Source organism: Pollachius pollachius (assembly GCF_949987615.1).
Source record: "Pollachius pollachius genome assembly, chromosome: 2".
In the NCBI taxonomy this organism is placed as follows: domain Eukaryota; kingdom Metazoa; phylum Chordata; class Actinopteri; order Gadiformes; family Gadidae; genus Pollachius; species Pollachius pollachius.
Genome location: NC_136935.1, coordinates 49232306 through 49248867, shown reverse-complemented (window position 1 = coordinate 49248867; position 16562 = coordinate 49232306). Strand labels below are relative to the sequence as shown.

At 46.7% G+C, this 16562-nt stretch overlaps 2 protein-coding genes across 2 annotated transcripts in view; both read right to left on the bottom strand.

Annotated features, from left to right (window-relative positions):
- LOC307071716 (potassium voltage-gated channel subfamily KQT member 5-like) overlaps positions 1–9243 on the bottom strand; it is a 78309-nt gene extending 69066 nt beyond the window's left edge. The window contains exon 1 of the mRNA XM_079730780.1: positions 8565–9243. Coding sequence (XP_079586906.1) covers positions 8565–8908 — 344 coding nt within the window. The 5' untranslated portion in view covers positions 8909–9243. The remainder of the gene's footprint in view (positions 1–8564) is intronic.
- A 5400-nt stretch (positions 9244–14643) lies between these two features.
- Positions 14644–16562, bottom strand: part of rims1b (regulating synaptic membrane exocytosis 1b) — a gene marked incomplete at both ends in the record, with an annotated part of 56921 nt that continues 55002 nt past the window's right edge. The window contains 3 exons of the mRNA XM_079730069.1: positions 14644–14862; positions 15627–15766; positions 16348–16449. Coding sequence (XP_079586195.1) covers positions 14644–14862; positions 15627–15766; positions 16348–16449 — 461 coding nt within the window. The remainder of the gene's footprint in view (positions 14863–15626; positions 15767–16347; positions 16450–16562) is intronic.

Here is a 16562-nt window from a genome sequence, read left to right as displayed (position 1 = left end):
CAGAAGAAATATGGGTATTAATATGAGCACGCAGTGAACACAGTGAGCTCGGTACCAGTAATGTGCCCTGCAATGGTGGATTGCTGTGATGTTTTCAATGTTAGAGGCGGCCGTGCTATATCACAAGAAATAATTATACCCTCAATTGTTAGTGTCGGTTTGTTTGTTGCCTTCAAGAAGTCAGCAAGAGCTTAGGCCCTGAGAATTTTTTAAAGCCATTTGCAAGCAATTCCACCACAACTGAGATATTTATCCCTTTCCATCTCCTCATTTGTTTGTCTGACCTGCTTTCACAGTCTCTCTTCCTCCATTAAACACACGCATGTAGGCACACACACACACAAACACACACACACACACATCCCCCTTACAAAAAAGGTAAGAAATGCACACACACACAAATAGCAAAAACGAACCCAAAAGTGCATACACACACACACACACACGCACACACACACACACACACACACACACACACACACACACACCCACACACACACTTATGGTTACGCTCATTGTGGCTCTTGTCCGTTAACACTTCCACTCTCTATCACTGGATGTGGAGTTTCTTTTTTCGTCCCCGCTTCCTTCCTCTCTGTAAATGTCCGCCGTGTTGCTCACGGCCCGGGCATGAGGGAGACAGCCTGCCCGGCCAGCTGTGCCGCGCCGCCTGCGGGTAAGACACCCAGGTCAGGGGCCCTGGAGGCCGTTCCTCCGCTACGCCACAGCAGGATGGCTCCGTGCCAAGACCAGTGCTGGGGGTCTTTGGCCTCCCCCCCCCCCCCCCCCCCCCCCCCCGATGTTCTGCCGTTCTCCTGGGATCCAGCTCTGCCTCGGCCGACCCGCCTGCTTGCGGACGTCGCCGTTCCGTTTTGTTATTTATACACCGCGGATGGCCGTTGGGTATTCCACGTTGTGCGTCGGTTATAGGGCGAATGAGGAAGTGTCGCTTTAAAAGTCGGCGCTCCCAACACTCTCACGACGGGCGACGCTCCTGCGCCAACCGTGCCACTTTTTGTACTCGGATTATGTTAGTGTGTGCGTGAGTGCCTTTGTGTGTATGTGCGCACGGTTCGAGCGTGGGTGCGTGCGTGTGTGTTCGTGTGCATACGCGTGTGTCTGTGTGTATGTGTGCATGTATTTGTGCTGGCATGTGTGTGTGTGTGTGTGTGCATGCATGTGCGTGTGTGTTGGGATGGCTTGTGCAGTATAGCAATGTTGTTCCTAGAGGGGGGGGGGGCGCAGACCCATAGACCCCTGGACACTAAGCCCTTTGCTTCCCGTCTATATATAGAACAGGGGCACAACTGGCTAGGGGGGGGAGCTGGTTTGAATCCGGCTAGCTGTTAGTGGCAGAGCTTCATTAGCGACCACACTTTCAAACAGAATCCCACAGCTGCCGACAGAGGAGTTCCGCTCTTGGTCTAAGGGAGGGGTACACAAACACGGACCTATTCTCACTCTAGACAAACCAGGTGAAATTCTGACCTTCCTTGTGTGTGTGAACGCAAACTTCTCCCGAGTGGAGTACTTAAGTAGAAGTCTGAGAATGAAGGAAACAGCCTTGTCATCTGTGGCCCTCCCTGAAGGGATGGCATCTGCTAGGCCAATATGCTCCTGGATGAGTGGAAGGTTCACAAATCTGAAGAAGAGAATGAGTAACAGCTAATTAAGGGTGTACTTCAGGTGTCCTCACCCATGAACATCTTTATACAATTGAACTTGATATTTTCTTGTTTAAATGTGTCCACATCCTTACTACTGTTGGACTATCAGTAAATACGCCTCATTAGCCAGGCCTACGGATCATTTTTATTTATGTTCTATTAGAACATAAACAATCTGAAAATACATCCCCGAAAACAAGCTGTTTCATAGCATGACTGTACGTCGGAGATCCTCTCTGGTCAAATGATAGAAAACACAAAGTTAAGTGTAAATCTGTGTGTATGGATAAGTAAAGGGTGCTAACAGACTGGTAGAGCGTGCGAACGGACTGGTCAAATTCTATTTCCTCCAATGGGATAGCGCTTTATCTGCTCTGTCCAGCCCTAACGACCTGCAGAAAGCTGCAATGCTAAAAGGTTGTCGTCCACGTTGAAAAGGCAAAAGGAAGACAATGTAAAAAATGACAATTCAATGAGGAGCGGATTATAAAATATCTATTTATTATGGGACTGAATCTTTGAACTGCAACGAGGCTATCGCAGAAACAAAACAATACAATCTGATAAGGCACAGCGTCGAGCATCACTCAAACTTCAATGGAACATCATGCATGTCGAATCAAAGTGCACAGCCACTTTAACAACAGAAGGTATAAATGGCCTGTTCGGAGCAAGACAGGAGTAGCCTCCCTTCACGTTGCATGGATCCTCAGTCAAATTCAATAATGCAAACCTGAAACAGATTCTGAATAGGTGAAAGACTGCATGCTAGCTGTCCTTGGACTTGCAGTGAGAGATGATAAGGTGAATAGGAACATAATTCTTTTTATCTGAAAAATACCATTTGGCTTGCTCCGTGCAAAAAAAATCCTTTATTTCAATGTGGTTGAGGGGATTTATTTAAAAAAAGTAAAGATAAAGAATAACTCAGGGCCATGTAGAAATGGATGAACTGACTGACCTATGTTGTATGTTAGATACACCAACTCTGACGAAACAATCTCTTACAGTATTAGGGGTTGTAGTGACTTAATTTTTTATGTTCACCTCTAAGTGCTTTGAGTGACAATTACTATAATTTTTTTCCGTCCATGCTAGCACATGCAAACACTCCTTCTCATATTAAGCCCTCAACGGGCTAGCACTCACAGCTAGCTGCTTCGGGATTCATCCATTTCAGCAGGACCCAATTAAATCCTGAAGGATCACCACACAATCAACTGACATTTTGTTCCATTGTAGGTCCCTGTTTCCTCCTAAATCGGTACTATTTTAGTATTGAGTGTGTTTTCAGGTTTCGGGGATCTTTTTGTGAGTCAGAATTTGTGTAGCATGATGTGCTTTGGTAAGTGCATCTCCTAGCGTGCTAGCATGAAGTGGGTTGGCTAATCGTCGGCCACTCTCTGCCAAGCATCATCGCAGGGGCTCGACATTATAAACCTGTTGTGCCCCAGAAATTAGCAGCATCTTTTTTGCACAATATAATTAACATAATTAGTGCATACACTTGTAAAATATGGAAAAGACCGGCTACTTATATTGCACTGCGTGGAATATGTTCGCTCACTGGGTGCCTACAACCACACTAACACAAACGAGACCAACATTATAGACAAAATAAATACTTGGCAGGAGTTAGCCAGTAAAAACGAATGCATAGGCCTCCATGCTGATGCAGGTGCAATGGTTTGCGAATGAACTGCGGTGTCTCCACAGGCCACGGTGAAGAGAGATGATAGGGAGACCAAATCATTTAAAAGGGCCTCTGGTCTTGAAAGAGAATAAGGAAAGGAGAGCAGGAAAGTCAGTGAGGCAACCAAAGTGATGCAGCGAAAATGAGGACAAAAGAAAGAATGATACACTTACACGCTCACACTCAAACACACAAACACTCACTCATACCACACACTGACATTTTATACACCCACACTTCAAACTAAACCCTAATACTTTGTTATTACACACTTGTGCAATACACTCAAGCTTTATACACCCACACTTTACTGTACACACCAAAACCCTTTATTTATACACCAAAAACACACAAACACTAAAACCTAACACAGTTGTCTGTGGTGAAATATTTTAGGCTGATGATGCTGAACTACAGAAAAGACCCCTACGCGCAGACCGCATCGTACCAAATATGACTGAAGAGGAGTATTAAACAAAATGTTTACCATGCTGACGATCAAACACTCTTCTGTGTGTGCAACTGTTTCCACGCGTGTCTGTCTGTCTGTCTGTCTGTCTGTGTGTGTGCGTGCGTGCGTGCGTGCGTGTGCGTGTGTGTGAGTGTGCATGTGTCTCAGCACATGTGTGTGTGCGGGCGCAGGTGCGTGTGTGTGCATGTGAGTGTGCGTGTGTCTGAGCACATGTGTGTGTGTGTGCGTGTGCGTGCGTGTGCGTGCGGGCATACGCCTCTCTGATTGTGAACTCGGATGAACCATTAAGTTCGTCTTTGTACATTTAAAGACGTCATGGACGTCGTGAAGTCATTTCTGCGAAGGCTGTCAGGGAGTGTGGGTTTTGGGGTGGGTTCCCTCTGAGTACAGACAAGAACCTCCAGCCCCCAAGCCTTCACTCTCTTCATCTTCTGTGGAGGAAGGCACAGTGCCTTTCTGCCTTCCCATCTATGGCTACATTAGAAGGCCTGGGCATAAATTATATGTGCTTAGCTGGAAGTGAATTGGTCTTCTCAGCAGGCGCACTTCAGTCCTACCTTTTATTAGATATGGGCACTTCTTTTGTTCCAGTGCTGGATTTTTGAGTATGAAAGAGATTGCTTGCATCTTCTCCATCGTCGGTTGCCCATGAAATATGAGTCTGAGACTTAATGTGATGACATAAGAGAGGCTATATGCTGCATACCCAGCAGGTGTTACCATCACTGGAGGCATTGGTGAAGGAAACATAACTGAGAAAAATAAAGCTTTTGACATCAGCCTCTGTTGTTGTGATGATTTATTGTTGTATGATTACATCCATTAGATCCACCAGCCCTCCTAACCCCCTACACATTCCACACAGATCTCCGAAATGGCCTCTTCGGACTCTAATCGGCGATGACAGGAAACTTTAATCCCCACACCCACGCTATGGCCAAAAGTTATCCAAAAGGATTCAAATAATACAATTTAGATACAGAATCAGCTATCAATCCACCCACCCAAAAGAAAGCGGCAGGAAAAAACAGCGAAATTAAACGATCAAAGGAACACCAGCGTTATCAGCGGATCTCGGATATGATAGGGAGGAAAGTGTTTCCTTTTGCTAGCTACACCACTAGCCTCTGGCTGTGGGCTCTGACGTTCGCCAGGGCAGGAGACATAGTCTGCGAAGGACAAGACATGTGAGTGCCACAGTAGCCGCTCTGTGTAGCTCTGCACAGGAGCGGGGGGTAGTGTTGAATCACAGCAGCACAGAGGACAGCATAGACCAGACAGTGGACACCCAGCGGGTACCCCCCCGACAACCCCCACCTCAGCAACCTGATGCGGTGGAACGCGCCATTCATTCCCCCCACAGTCCTCTGGCCGTGACACACTTGAAAGGATAAGAGCTTGTTAATCCTGAGGTAAGATGAATGGTGCCAGTGTTGTGCACGTCGGAGGAGGAGGAGGAGGAGGAGGAGGAGGTGGAGGAGGTGGAGGAGGTGGTTGAGGTGGAGGAGTTGGAGGAGGTGGTGGAGGAGGGAGGGGTACTCAGTAACCCTGGAGAACACGAACCCGAGCAGAAGACTGGCTCAGTGTTCCTGTCCTCTCAGGCCGGCAGTGTAGGTAGGCCCGTTGATACACACACACACACACACACACACACAACCATGAGACACACACACACGGGGCACACACACACTTATGCAAGACACACAAATTCAAACACATACGTTCAGACATGGACACACACGCACACCCACGCACAAACACACACAAACACACACACACACACAAAACACACAACCATGAGACACACACACGGGGCACATACACACTTATGAAAGACACACACATATGCAAACACACACACACACACAACCATGAGACACACACACACGGGGCACATACACACTTATGAAAGACACACACATATGCAAACACATATGTACAGACATGGACACACACGCATGCCCACGCACACACACACACTTCGGGGAGACACACACACAGTTCCACATAACACTGTTTGCTGAGGCATCTGTGCCGGAATATTTTTTCATATCGAGAGTCCAACACGCACCATCACAGATGGCGAATCCGTTGACACTACGATGGTATTACTTCTTCTGGGAACGAACCACTAGTTCACTTGGCACAGAGAGGGGATGCACGCCAACATTTTAAGACCACACTAATCAATATGCAGCAACACTTTAGGATAAGCCTTTATTTATTAGGACACCCAGACCAGCTTTGGAATGACTCCCATCGTTACACTAGATAATATATACACTATATAACTGCCCTGGCACAGCAATAAAACCATTCAAACTGAGGTTATGGCAGTAGCCAGCCTCTGCCAAAGACTCAAGACTCACTTGTTCATAGTTCACCTAGACACCCCCCCCCCCCCCCCCCCCCCCATCCCCCCTTTTACACACTTGTAATGTTGTATGTCCTGGCACTTAAAGTACGTACTTATTGTATGTTGTATGTCCTAGCACTTAATGTACTCATTTATTGTATGTTTGTACATCCTGGCACAGTACAAATAGTGCTCAGCTATCTTTGTTGCATATAGGGAATGAGTACTACCTAGCAATAGTAAGTGCTCGGCACTTGTTTCTATGAACATCCTTACCGTACCGACAGCGATAGATTGTTTCACTTTCTTCGGACAAGTGTACTTGTTGTAAGTCGCTTTGGATAAAATTGTCCGCTGAAAGCCCTAAATGTAGCCAGCCCACAAGGAAAACAATCTATGTTCTGGTTTTCAGTGGGACAGGATGACAGTGGGACAGGGGAGAGGTTGAGGGACACCTTTGAGCAGAATGAACGTCGTCATGACGGCGGACATCGTGGTTAAACCTCCGAGACCCGGTGACACCGGACCAGCAGAGGTAACAGCCGAGCTCTGTTCCCTCCAGGGTTCCCAGGCACTCGATTTACAGACGGGGCCACGAGGTGGTGACGGATCTCTGCCGCACAGCGAGATAACAGCGGGGGGTCTCATGAACAATGGGCCCCCCTGCTGTTTGGGTCTTTACTCAGCGCTAGATACGGTTTGAGAGGTCTTGTGTTGCTGTAGGACTGCGGTATCAATATCGGAGGAACGCTATAATTATGGTGTAGGATTATTTCGTCTTTAGTATAGTCCCCCTCTAATCTCACAAATCAGACTTTGGGTTAAAATCTAAAGTTTGAGGGTGGCCCAGCTGGACTCTGGGTGAACTGGGTTTCCCTATGTTTTTCTTCGTTCTTTTTTCGACCAATCAGGTCCCTGGAGGAGAGGATATGTAAGCGTGTAGATGGTGGACACATAACTGGCCGGGCGGCAGTAAACTGAACAAGGGTCTGTAGGGGTTTTATATCAACCCTGTGGCAGTGAACAAAATGCCCTTCTGTCAGAATTCTGACTTGACTAATCTCACAAGGCTAAAAGAAGGGAAGTTCCTTACAGGCTGCCCGTAAGGAACTTCCCTTCTTTTAGCCTGAGGGTTCAGAGGGAGTCACTGAATCAGAATTCTGACTTTAAACTTTCTCAGAACTAAAAAAAAAAAATCAAATGTGGCCCTCATCCTCTTCTGTAAATATCATCTGCAAAAGATGGAAGGACAACTGAAAAGTATAATGAGTATGTGTAAATGGATAAACCTGTGGTGGAATCCCGCCAGTTATGAACTGAGGCCTTCTGGTTGTCGTCATCACGCTCACCTCGATTTCCTGTATATTGTGACACTTTCTTTGTACAAAATAACCTGCAGGAAGACACTCACAATTTGGGCCGGCCAATCCGACTGCACTAGAGCTGTGATTGGACAGATCGGTTATAGAAGGGGTAACTAGAAGCTTGATGGACCAATGGCTGGCTGTCAACACGGAACTGATGACACAGGAAGTGAGGGAGCTAGACCAGTAAAAGCAACGCATCGGGTCCGACTATCATCAATCATGCCAGAACTAAAAGTAAGGTATCGGCAGAGGCAGCCAACCCCTGCTGACTACCTTCCCGCTAAAAGACTGGGAGCCCCACCTCCGCTGCGGATGAGCGTGTGTGCCTCGTGGACGTGTGGGTTGCCCCATTGACGAGGCGCGTGTCTGTTGCGGTGGTAGTCTGACCTAAATGGAAGGAAGTCAATGAGGCAGCGATGTGGCAGCTCAGGCTTGGTGCACTCATTGATAGAGACCTGCGCCTCCGCACGGTAGAAGACAGAGACCTGAGTAGAAGGCAGAGACCGATTCTCCACACACTAGAGGACAGAGACCCGAGTTCTAACACAGTACAGCATGGAGGCCTCAGTGATGTTGAAGATGCATCTCTTTGCGTCTTTGCGTGTCCAAAATAACCACCGTTTTTCTCTCCTTTCTACGGAAGTTCCAGGCCGAAGTCAACCCACCTCCTCTAACGCCTACATAACGTGGGGAACACTACAGACACCATGATTGAGGCAATAGCAGTGTTTGATTAAGACCATTTGACCGTAGGCCTACTGTGTAACGGTAGGCTATGTTACAATGTAGACGATATTCATACTCGTCTTTCAGGCTGATCTGCAAACTGAAGCATCCTCGCTCCCATATGATGATTAAACAACAGGTGTGTGTGTGTATGTTTGTGCGTGTGAGTGTGTGTGTGTGTGTGTGTGTGTATGTGTCTGTGGTACCGTGTTTGCAGCTACCGAGAAAACTAGTTTCCGTGCGAAACGGTATATATTTCTATAAACAATTGAAATGCACTTACACCAAAGCGTGATAGATGAACGCCCAGGCGCGGGGTCTCTCCAACACGTTGTAGAGGTAGTTTTGGAGCCGCCGGTAGCGCACGTTCCTCCGGCCGCTCTGCGCGCTGTAGATGAGCGGCTTCCCCAGCAGGCTGAGCCGGGCCCCCTGCTTCCCCCGCAGGCTCTCCGGAGCCCCTATCCCCGTGGACAGCAGCAGACCGTCTCCAGCAGCGTTGTTCACCATCCTTCCTCCCAATTCCACATCCTTCAAGCCATAACCATCGGTGGTGCGGTGCCCGGGCGACGTCCTCATCCAGAGCCCAGCAGCGCCTCCTCCTTCGTCGCCGCTGTGATTGCGGGGCATGGCATCACCAAACCTGGCATGAAGTGCGCGCCGGGGGTTCCTGCGAGCATGCGGGTCCAATGCAACGCTCCACGGACAAACAAATGTCTGATGCAAAATGAAGTTGCAGGGGCTACTTCTGCAGCCAACGCGAGGAAAAGACGTGTGCGGTTATTGGTTGGCTGGTTTCACTTCCTCTCGCGTTAACTAAGGCGCTTCACAATCGATTTTCCACAACTGGTGCCGCGCGTAATGATGTCCGCGCCGTGCTCGTTCCGATCGAGTGGATCCAGGCGAATCACACAATCTAACCTGAGATGATCCGTCTGTCATTCTCATTGAAATCACGCATCTCGTTCTCATGGATGGGCTTCACACTTCAGATGGTGGTTCTGTTGGGAGTCCGCCCGGAGTCAGCTGTCTCAGGAGCGCGGCACCGCCTGTTGCTTCTGCACTGGACGCCTCCGGCTGATGCGCATCACCAGGGCCAACTCCCGAGTTAAACCTCCGAGCGCGTAAAACGGCACATTGGCTCCGTATGTTCCTATACGCCCACTTGCCTCGGTGGTTCAACGTTTCAACAAACCATCACAGCGGAGATGCTGTTTGAATGGAAAAGGCGGTTCATCAAGAGCGTTGCATCTGTGCGTTTAGATTTGGTCCGTATAGAAAATAAAAAAGATATGGCTTATTATGATTATTATCATAATTAATTACATTTATTATGATTATTAGCCGACTGCCCTTTTAGGCAGTAGCGCCTTCTCGTTGCGTGCATAGGGTAATAGTATAGCGATTATGCAAAGAATATTGAGTGTTACATGATAAGTTAAAGTTTCTATAATGCCATTTCTGCATTTTGGTGAGTTGTTTGGGCACATTTCCTCAATTTATTTGCACAGTAACTGAAATTAAAAATAAACAGTTCTTTTTTTTATTTATAATGCCTTTCGGTGTCCACCGATTTGCATGTCTGTTGGATAAAAGTTGCATCATCTTTGCGCCATGATTAGGATCTGGAGTAATGTACTGATGGAGTAATGCGTTGTTGGTGTGCGGTTCTATGCCTGCCGTGTGTTGCGATGTTGAATTTCCCAAATCGAGGAAAATAGACCAAGTAAACGTATAATAATGCTGCCGGCTGTCAAGAGCATTCTACCTGTCCCCAATATGGTTTGTGTGTGAATGTGTCTGTGTCTGTGTCTTTGTGTGTGAGAGAGAGAGAGAGAGAGAGAGAGAGAGAGAGAGAGAGAGAGAGAGAGAGAGAGAGAGAGAGAGAGGGAGAGAGTGTGTGTGCATGTTACACTGCACAATTATTTGACAGCAATTTTAGCGGAGACGTTGCCTCGCGTATCAACCGCGCCGTGCTCTGGGAAAACTACGCCCTCTACTTGTTACCGACGGTATCAGTATCCTACTTTCACTTTGCATTAGTCTTTTCCAACGTTTTTAATTATATTAGAATTTATTTCCCAAACCCAGTGGAACTGTGTATTAAGAAAACGCTGTAGTCCAAGAGAAATGCTGCTTTCCTTTTTTTATCCCTATACAATTTGAATGAAAGGACTCCTTTAATCCCATTAGAGCAGCCCATCTCATGGATAATAACTGAATTACAACTCGGTTTCTCATGAAGCGAGAGCATGCCCTATGACCCCGCGGATGATTAGATCATCCTAGAATAATATCATAATATGCTTCCTAAGGAGCAGAATCATGGGGCTTCATGCCTTGTTTTTATTTCTTCTATGTTGCACACACACGAGTCACAACTGGCCCTAATGACCCGCCATGGAGCTAATAGAGGGGCTCTATTGATGTTATGGTGACGGGCACGGGTTTCCCTGTGTGAGTGTGTGTGTGTGTGTGTGCTTGTGTGTCCGGGTGTGTGTGTCTCTGTGTGTGTTTGGCTGTATATGTGTGTCTGTATACGCCTGCGTGTGTGTGTTTGCATGCATGTGAGTGTCTGTATATGTGTGCCTTCATGCGTGTGTGTGTGTGTGTGTGTGTGTGTGGATGCCATCGCACATGCTTGTGCGTGTGCCTGTGTGTGTGTATGTGTGCGGATGTACTTGCTTGAACGTGCGCGTGTGCACATGTGTGTGCGTGCGTGTGTGTGTTTGTGTGTGTGTGTGGGGCAGCCAAGATTGCCTGCAGATGTAGTTGGGGGCCCCTCTGCTTTTTTAAAGAGAGGATGTGGAACATAAATCTCTCAAGGCACCGCGTCGTATGGGAGGCTATACTGACCCCGCCATGCCCCTGTGGTTAGCACTGCAGCCGGGGTAGCATGTAGCTCCGCGCACACACACACACACACACACACACACACACACACAACACACTCTCACACTCACACAGCCTGCCGTTGAACTAGTTAAACTAGTTAACTAAACATCATCCATAAGGAGCTTCTACGGTTGATTTGTCCACTAGGGTAGAGGTTAACCTTCCCTTCAAGAGTGGTCTAATGCTAAATCAATGGAGCAGGTCCATATTCCAATGTGTAACGCAGCGGTCACTATTGGCAGGTTCGCTTCGCTGTCTCCCCGTTTGATCTCCATCGATCTGACGGTATCGACTGTCTGTTCTCTGGAGCGATGCAGAAGGGCATGAAGAGTGTTTATGAGGGGGCAAATATTAGCTCTCCCCAAAAGGCGGAGAACGTGTTTCGTTGGAAAAACCAAACAAACACGCCCAGGTTTCTGCGGAATCAAGGTAATGTTCATTCGTATTCGGCTCGGATATTGATATTGATATTTGATTACAGTAATGACGTCTCAGAGGAATGAGGAAACAAGATGGCCGATAATTTCTTCCACACATTCTTTTATTTGTAAATAATAAAAATGAACTTTTTTTTTAAAATATAAAACATACACATCATCTGAGCGACATCTGTTATACAAACAAGAAATGTTGCAGTGAATACTTATTTTCTTTTTCGTTGTTGTTTCAGTGGAACACATGAATTGTAAACAATCAGCATTTTTCCCAATAACACTGATAAAGAAAAAAAAAAAAAAAAAAGATTTGACGGTAATTATAATCCCAAAAAAAAAAAACAGCCTCATCTGATGTTGAGAAAATAATCTCCTTTACAGGGGGGGGGTACCATGACTCGGGTAAGGAAAAGACATTGGGGTTTAAAGCACAAGGAAGTGTTGACACAACAGATTTTAGGGTGGTGATACACCAGCGACTTCTATGGCCTAAGTGGTCAATGTTTAGGTTGGAGAGATCTGGGAGCCATCGGGGCCTGGGCCAGGCGCTGTTCAAACGCTCAGAGGACACACTCCCTGCTCCCCAGAGATGTGTTGGGATAAACTTTCTACGCCATAGACCCTCTGCAGATATCACTGTAGTCCACGGATGGCTGCTGAGTATTTACATCTTTGCGTGCATCTGCAGTCGCGCTTTCAATAAATCAATCAGTTCTATTGAGTTCTGTTTATCTGAAATAAATCGTTCTGGTGAGACATACTGAATATTTTCCCATATATAAATAAAATAGAGTATTTATATATATATATAGAATGATATGCATACATCTCCCCGGGCCTGTAGAGGTATACTATGATGTGGGTTAACAGTAGGGAAGCAGTGAGGTCTGTTTAGAACGACTGTACGTTACAGTACGACTGCCGTAGAGTAGGGGAGAAGACATCAACGTAATCTTGAGTTGTTTGAGACATTCAGCACCGGAATGGATAGAGAGAGAGAGAGAGAGAGAGAGAGAGAGAGAGAGAGAGAGAGAGAGAGAGAGAGAGAGAGAGAGATAGAAAGATAGAGGTAGAGAGAGAGAAAGCGGTAAAGAAAGAGGTAGAGAGACAGGGATAGAGAGGGAGAAGATTAAGATAGCAGGAGCGCACAAGAGAGACAGTGACAGAGAGTGGTAGAGAGAGAGACAGAGTTAGAGCGAGAGAGAGAGAGACGTGGACTAGACTGCAGCTGTATTTCGAATGTCTTCGCAGGATGACTTTCGGGAATGGCTTCTGTCTTGTTTTGTTTTTTTCAAATGTAATATTCGAGGACGAGCAAACTGTACAACTGCATGCAACATACAAGCCGGCCTACCGTATGTGGAAATAACACATGTATGTAGTTCAGTAGGTATTCTTTTCTCTCTGAACTAACTGTTTTTGTTTCATAAAAAAATGTGCATGCAGTTTGGAAGGGGGGGGTGGGGGGCGGTCCAAAGTCATGCCGGCTCCCAATATTCCAGGTTTGTGAGTCCAGGGGAGGATGATCATTGGTCGAAAGTGTCCTGACAGATTGATTTGATTGGTTACTTGCACATTCGCAGAGATGCACATTAGGACATTGTCAGCAATCCTTTTTTTTTTTTCTTTCCTTTTGTTTTTCCAAATTATACATAAAGAAGAAATATAGCGAACCAAAAAATGGGCGTTGGATTATTTGTTTTTTTTGTCTTTTTTCTCATTGTTTTCTTCAAAAAGTTAGATGTTTGTCATAAAAAATCAAGCTCTTGTGCTTGCCGTTAAATCTCAAAACAATGTAAACCGAAGATAGGATACAAATCCTGAACATGTGCGAAGGGTTAAGGGGTCGACTCGCCTCGAAAAACAAAACCAAAAAGGTATACCCCCTTTTTGTTCTTGCAAGAGTGAACATAGATATATGCTTGTACAGTAAGGTGATTCCCTCGTGACAATAAAATCTATTTTATTGGTCACCTCCGCCGAGGCCTATTGTACATCTATACAAAGACGACTGGAGCTTTGGCCAGTGGTGGAACAAAGAAAAAACAACATTGCACGATAATCTCATAATCGTGTAGAAAGTTAAGATGTGCGCCAATCAGACAGTACATCTGCAGAAGTCAATCTTTGAGTTGTAGTATTTTTTCGTTTTTTTCCGTTTCATCACTTGCTTTTTTTTTTTCTTCTTCTTCTTCTTCTTCATGCACACGTCAGACCGACAACACAACCATGGACAATTTTTTACGAGTTTTGAAAAACATTTTTGTGCAAGAAGTAACAAAGAAGAGGAGGAAACATGAAAGTAAAAACACTAAAACAGAGAGGGGGCGGGGCCAGAGAGAGGAGGCCACGCCCCCTATGGTAAACATACTGAAAACGGATCTTTTCCGACACGAAACGAGGACCAGTGATGCAGCTCGAAGGTCTAGGCACCAGATGAAGGCCCTGTGCTTCAATGCAACACGCCCCTACAGAAAAGGCAACCTGCCGGCAGTCTTTATTCATTGTGTTACTGGAGGAGGAGGAGGAGGCCACTGCAGACCAGGGCCGGAGAGGGCCCCCTGCAGGCTCGGAGGGTGATTGCCTCCTGTTTCCCAGGTCCATACATTCCACACAATCCCACGTTTGCAGACGTTTTCCTTTATTGTTGAAATGGGAATCGAACCACCCTGCTTTTATTTGAATAATCCCGTCTCTAATAACTGCCACTTGTGCCTTTTTTTTTAACCCACGCCCGGGGGGGGGGGGAGGGGTCTTCCATACAAACAGAGTATGAAATCTAGCCTTGAAATGACACAAAAAAATCAAAATACAGAGCTTGCTACGGCAGAAGAACTTAAAACGAGACAGGAGTGATTGTCAGATCTCAACAAAGCTTTCTCATTGCGACTCTGATTCTGATTGTTGTTGTTCTACGTAGTCACCACTGGCTGTTTTTAGTTTTTTTAAATATGTATTTATTTCTTCTTTGTCTACAGTACGTCCAAGTATTTTAAATTCATCATCATCAAAGTCTAACGGGGGGGGGGGGGGGCCCTACGACCGGACCCCCGGGGGCCCGGAAGAGCTGTCCAGGGAGGTCTGGGAAGCCCGCCTGGTGAGGGAGGCTAGTGTGGGGTCCACCAGGGAGGAAGGTGGGAACAACTTGTACCAACCAATCACGGTGCTCGATAAGTCCAGCTCCTCCAATAGGATTTGTGCAACTCCCATGAAGCTCTTGTGGTCCATGCGTCCGTAATCCCCCCAGACGATCACCTGCAGACGGGAAGTGAATCGAACCAACATGTTGCACGACGAACCAAACCCATTCAAAGATCCACTGAGGGAGAATGATTCAATTGGACTAATCAATTATCAATCAATTAGCAGTAGTCCCCCCAGTAGTGCACTTTCCCCTTCTAATTCATTATTCTGTCTGTTCTAGCGTGTTGCGGTGACTGCGACTGGATGCCTGGACTTTCCTTATGGTTAACCAGCCAGCACACCATCACTAGTTTAAAATGTTTTGCATGCATGTATGCATGCATGCTTGTATGTATGTATGTATGTATGTATGTATGTATGTATGTATGTATGTATGTATGTATGTATGTATGTATGTATGTATGTATGTATGTATGTATGTATGTATGTATGTATGTATGCATGCATGTATGTATGTATGTATGTATGCGTGCATGTATGTCAATTATGGCCCCCATTGCACTCCTGATTATCCCTGGAAGGAGGGATGCCCCACTCTGCCTTCCTTCTCTAGATCCCTTCCTTGCTAATTAAGGAAGTTATTTCTTGCCCTCTGGGGGGCTAGGGTCAGGGGGGTGTCATAAATATATGGCCTGTTAAGCCATTTGAGGCTGTACCGGTGAATAAGGGATATACAAATACAATTTAACTGAACTATCTTCAAAGAGGAGACAATTCAAAAACAGGAGATCCTATTAAAATCGGTCTGGACGAGACCCAACGCCCGGCGAAGGAACCCAAACGTTTCAACAGAAGAAACCAAAGAGTGGAGTTACCTGCAAGACTTTCCCCTGCGGGCTCTCCTCAAACTGCAGCGCTTGCTGGTACAACGGGTCCAGCGTTTTCCTCGCAATCTTGGTCTTCTTCTTGGCGACGTAGGCCCCATTGTTCAGCAGGTAGACCTTGACGTAGGGCGCTGAGGGCACCGACGGAGACGAGGAGAAAGCCATCAGTGTGAACGGAGGCCACCGGCGCTACGGCTACACAACCACGCAGAGCTCTGCTGCTAATAGCTCCGGGCCGCGCTCGCTCCTGAACGGACGCGTCATTAAGGGGGCGTTCAAGCGCCGGTCTGTACGTCAGGGAGGGCAGAGTTGACCTGGACTCTGCATAGCCTGCCCCCCACCACCCCTTCTCCTCCTTAACCCTCCTCAAACCACCCCACCTTACACACTATGTTTGTACGTCTCGGCACCTAATGTACGCACTTATTATATGTTGTACGTCCTGGCACTTAAAAATAGTACGTAGCATCGTATGGCGTCTTATCCTAGCTATCTTTGTTGCATACGGGGAATGGGTTAACCTAGCGATTGCATTTTGTCTGTTTCAATGAACATCCTTACTGCACCGACAGAGATATGTTGTTGTTTTCTCTTTCTTTCTTCTTCAAATTATCTTATTGTAAGTCGATTTGGATAAAAGCGGCTGCTAAATGCCCTCAATGTGAATTTATTATATGAGGATATGATGGAGAGGAAGAGACACGGCCTTTACCGGGAAGGGACTTTGAGCCAGGCTTCTGGACGAGGCCTCGCGCCCGGATCACCTCCACCTCCAGCTGGCCTTTCTTGTCCATCATGCCGATCTGGATGTCACCTGGGGGGGAGTAGAACCAACAACCACATGGCCGTCAACAACACCGGGGAGCCCTCAGAATGCCTGGCCATGAGGGAAGCCTCATGATGATGATAAAATAGTACTCGGTTGTG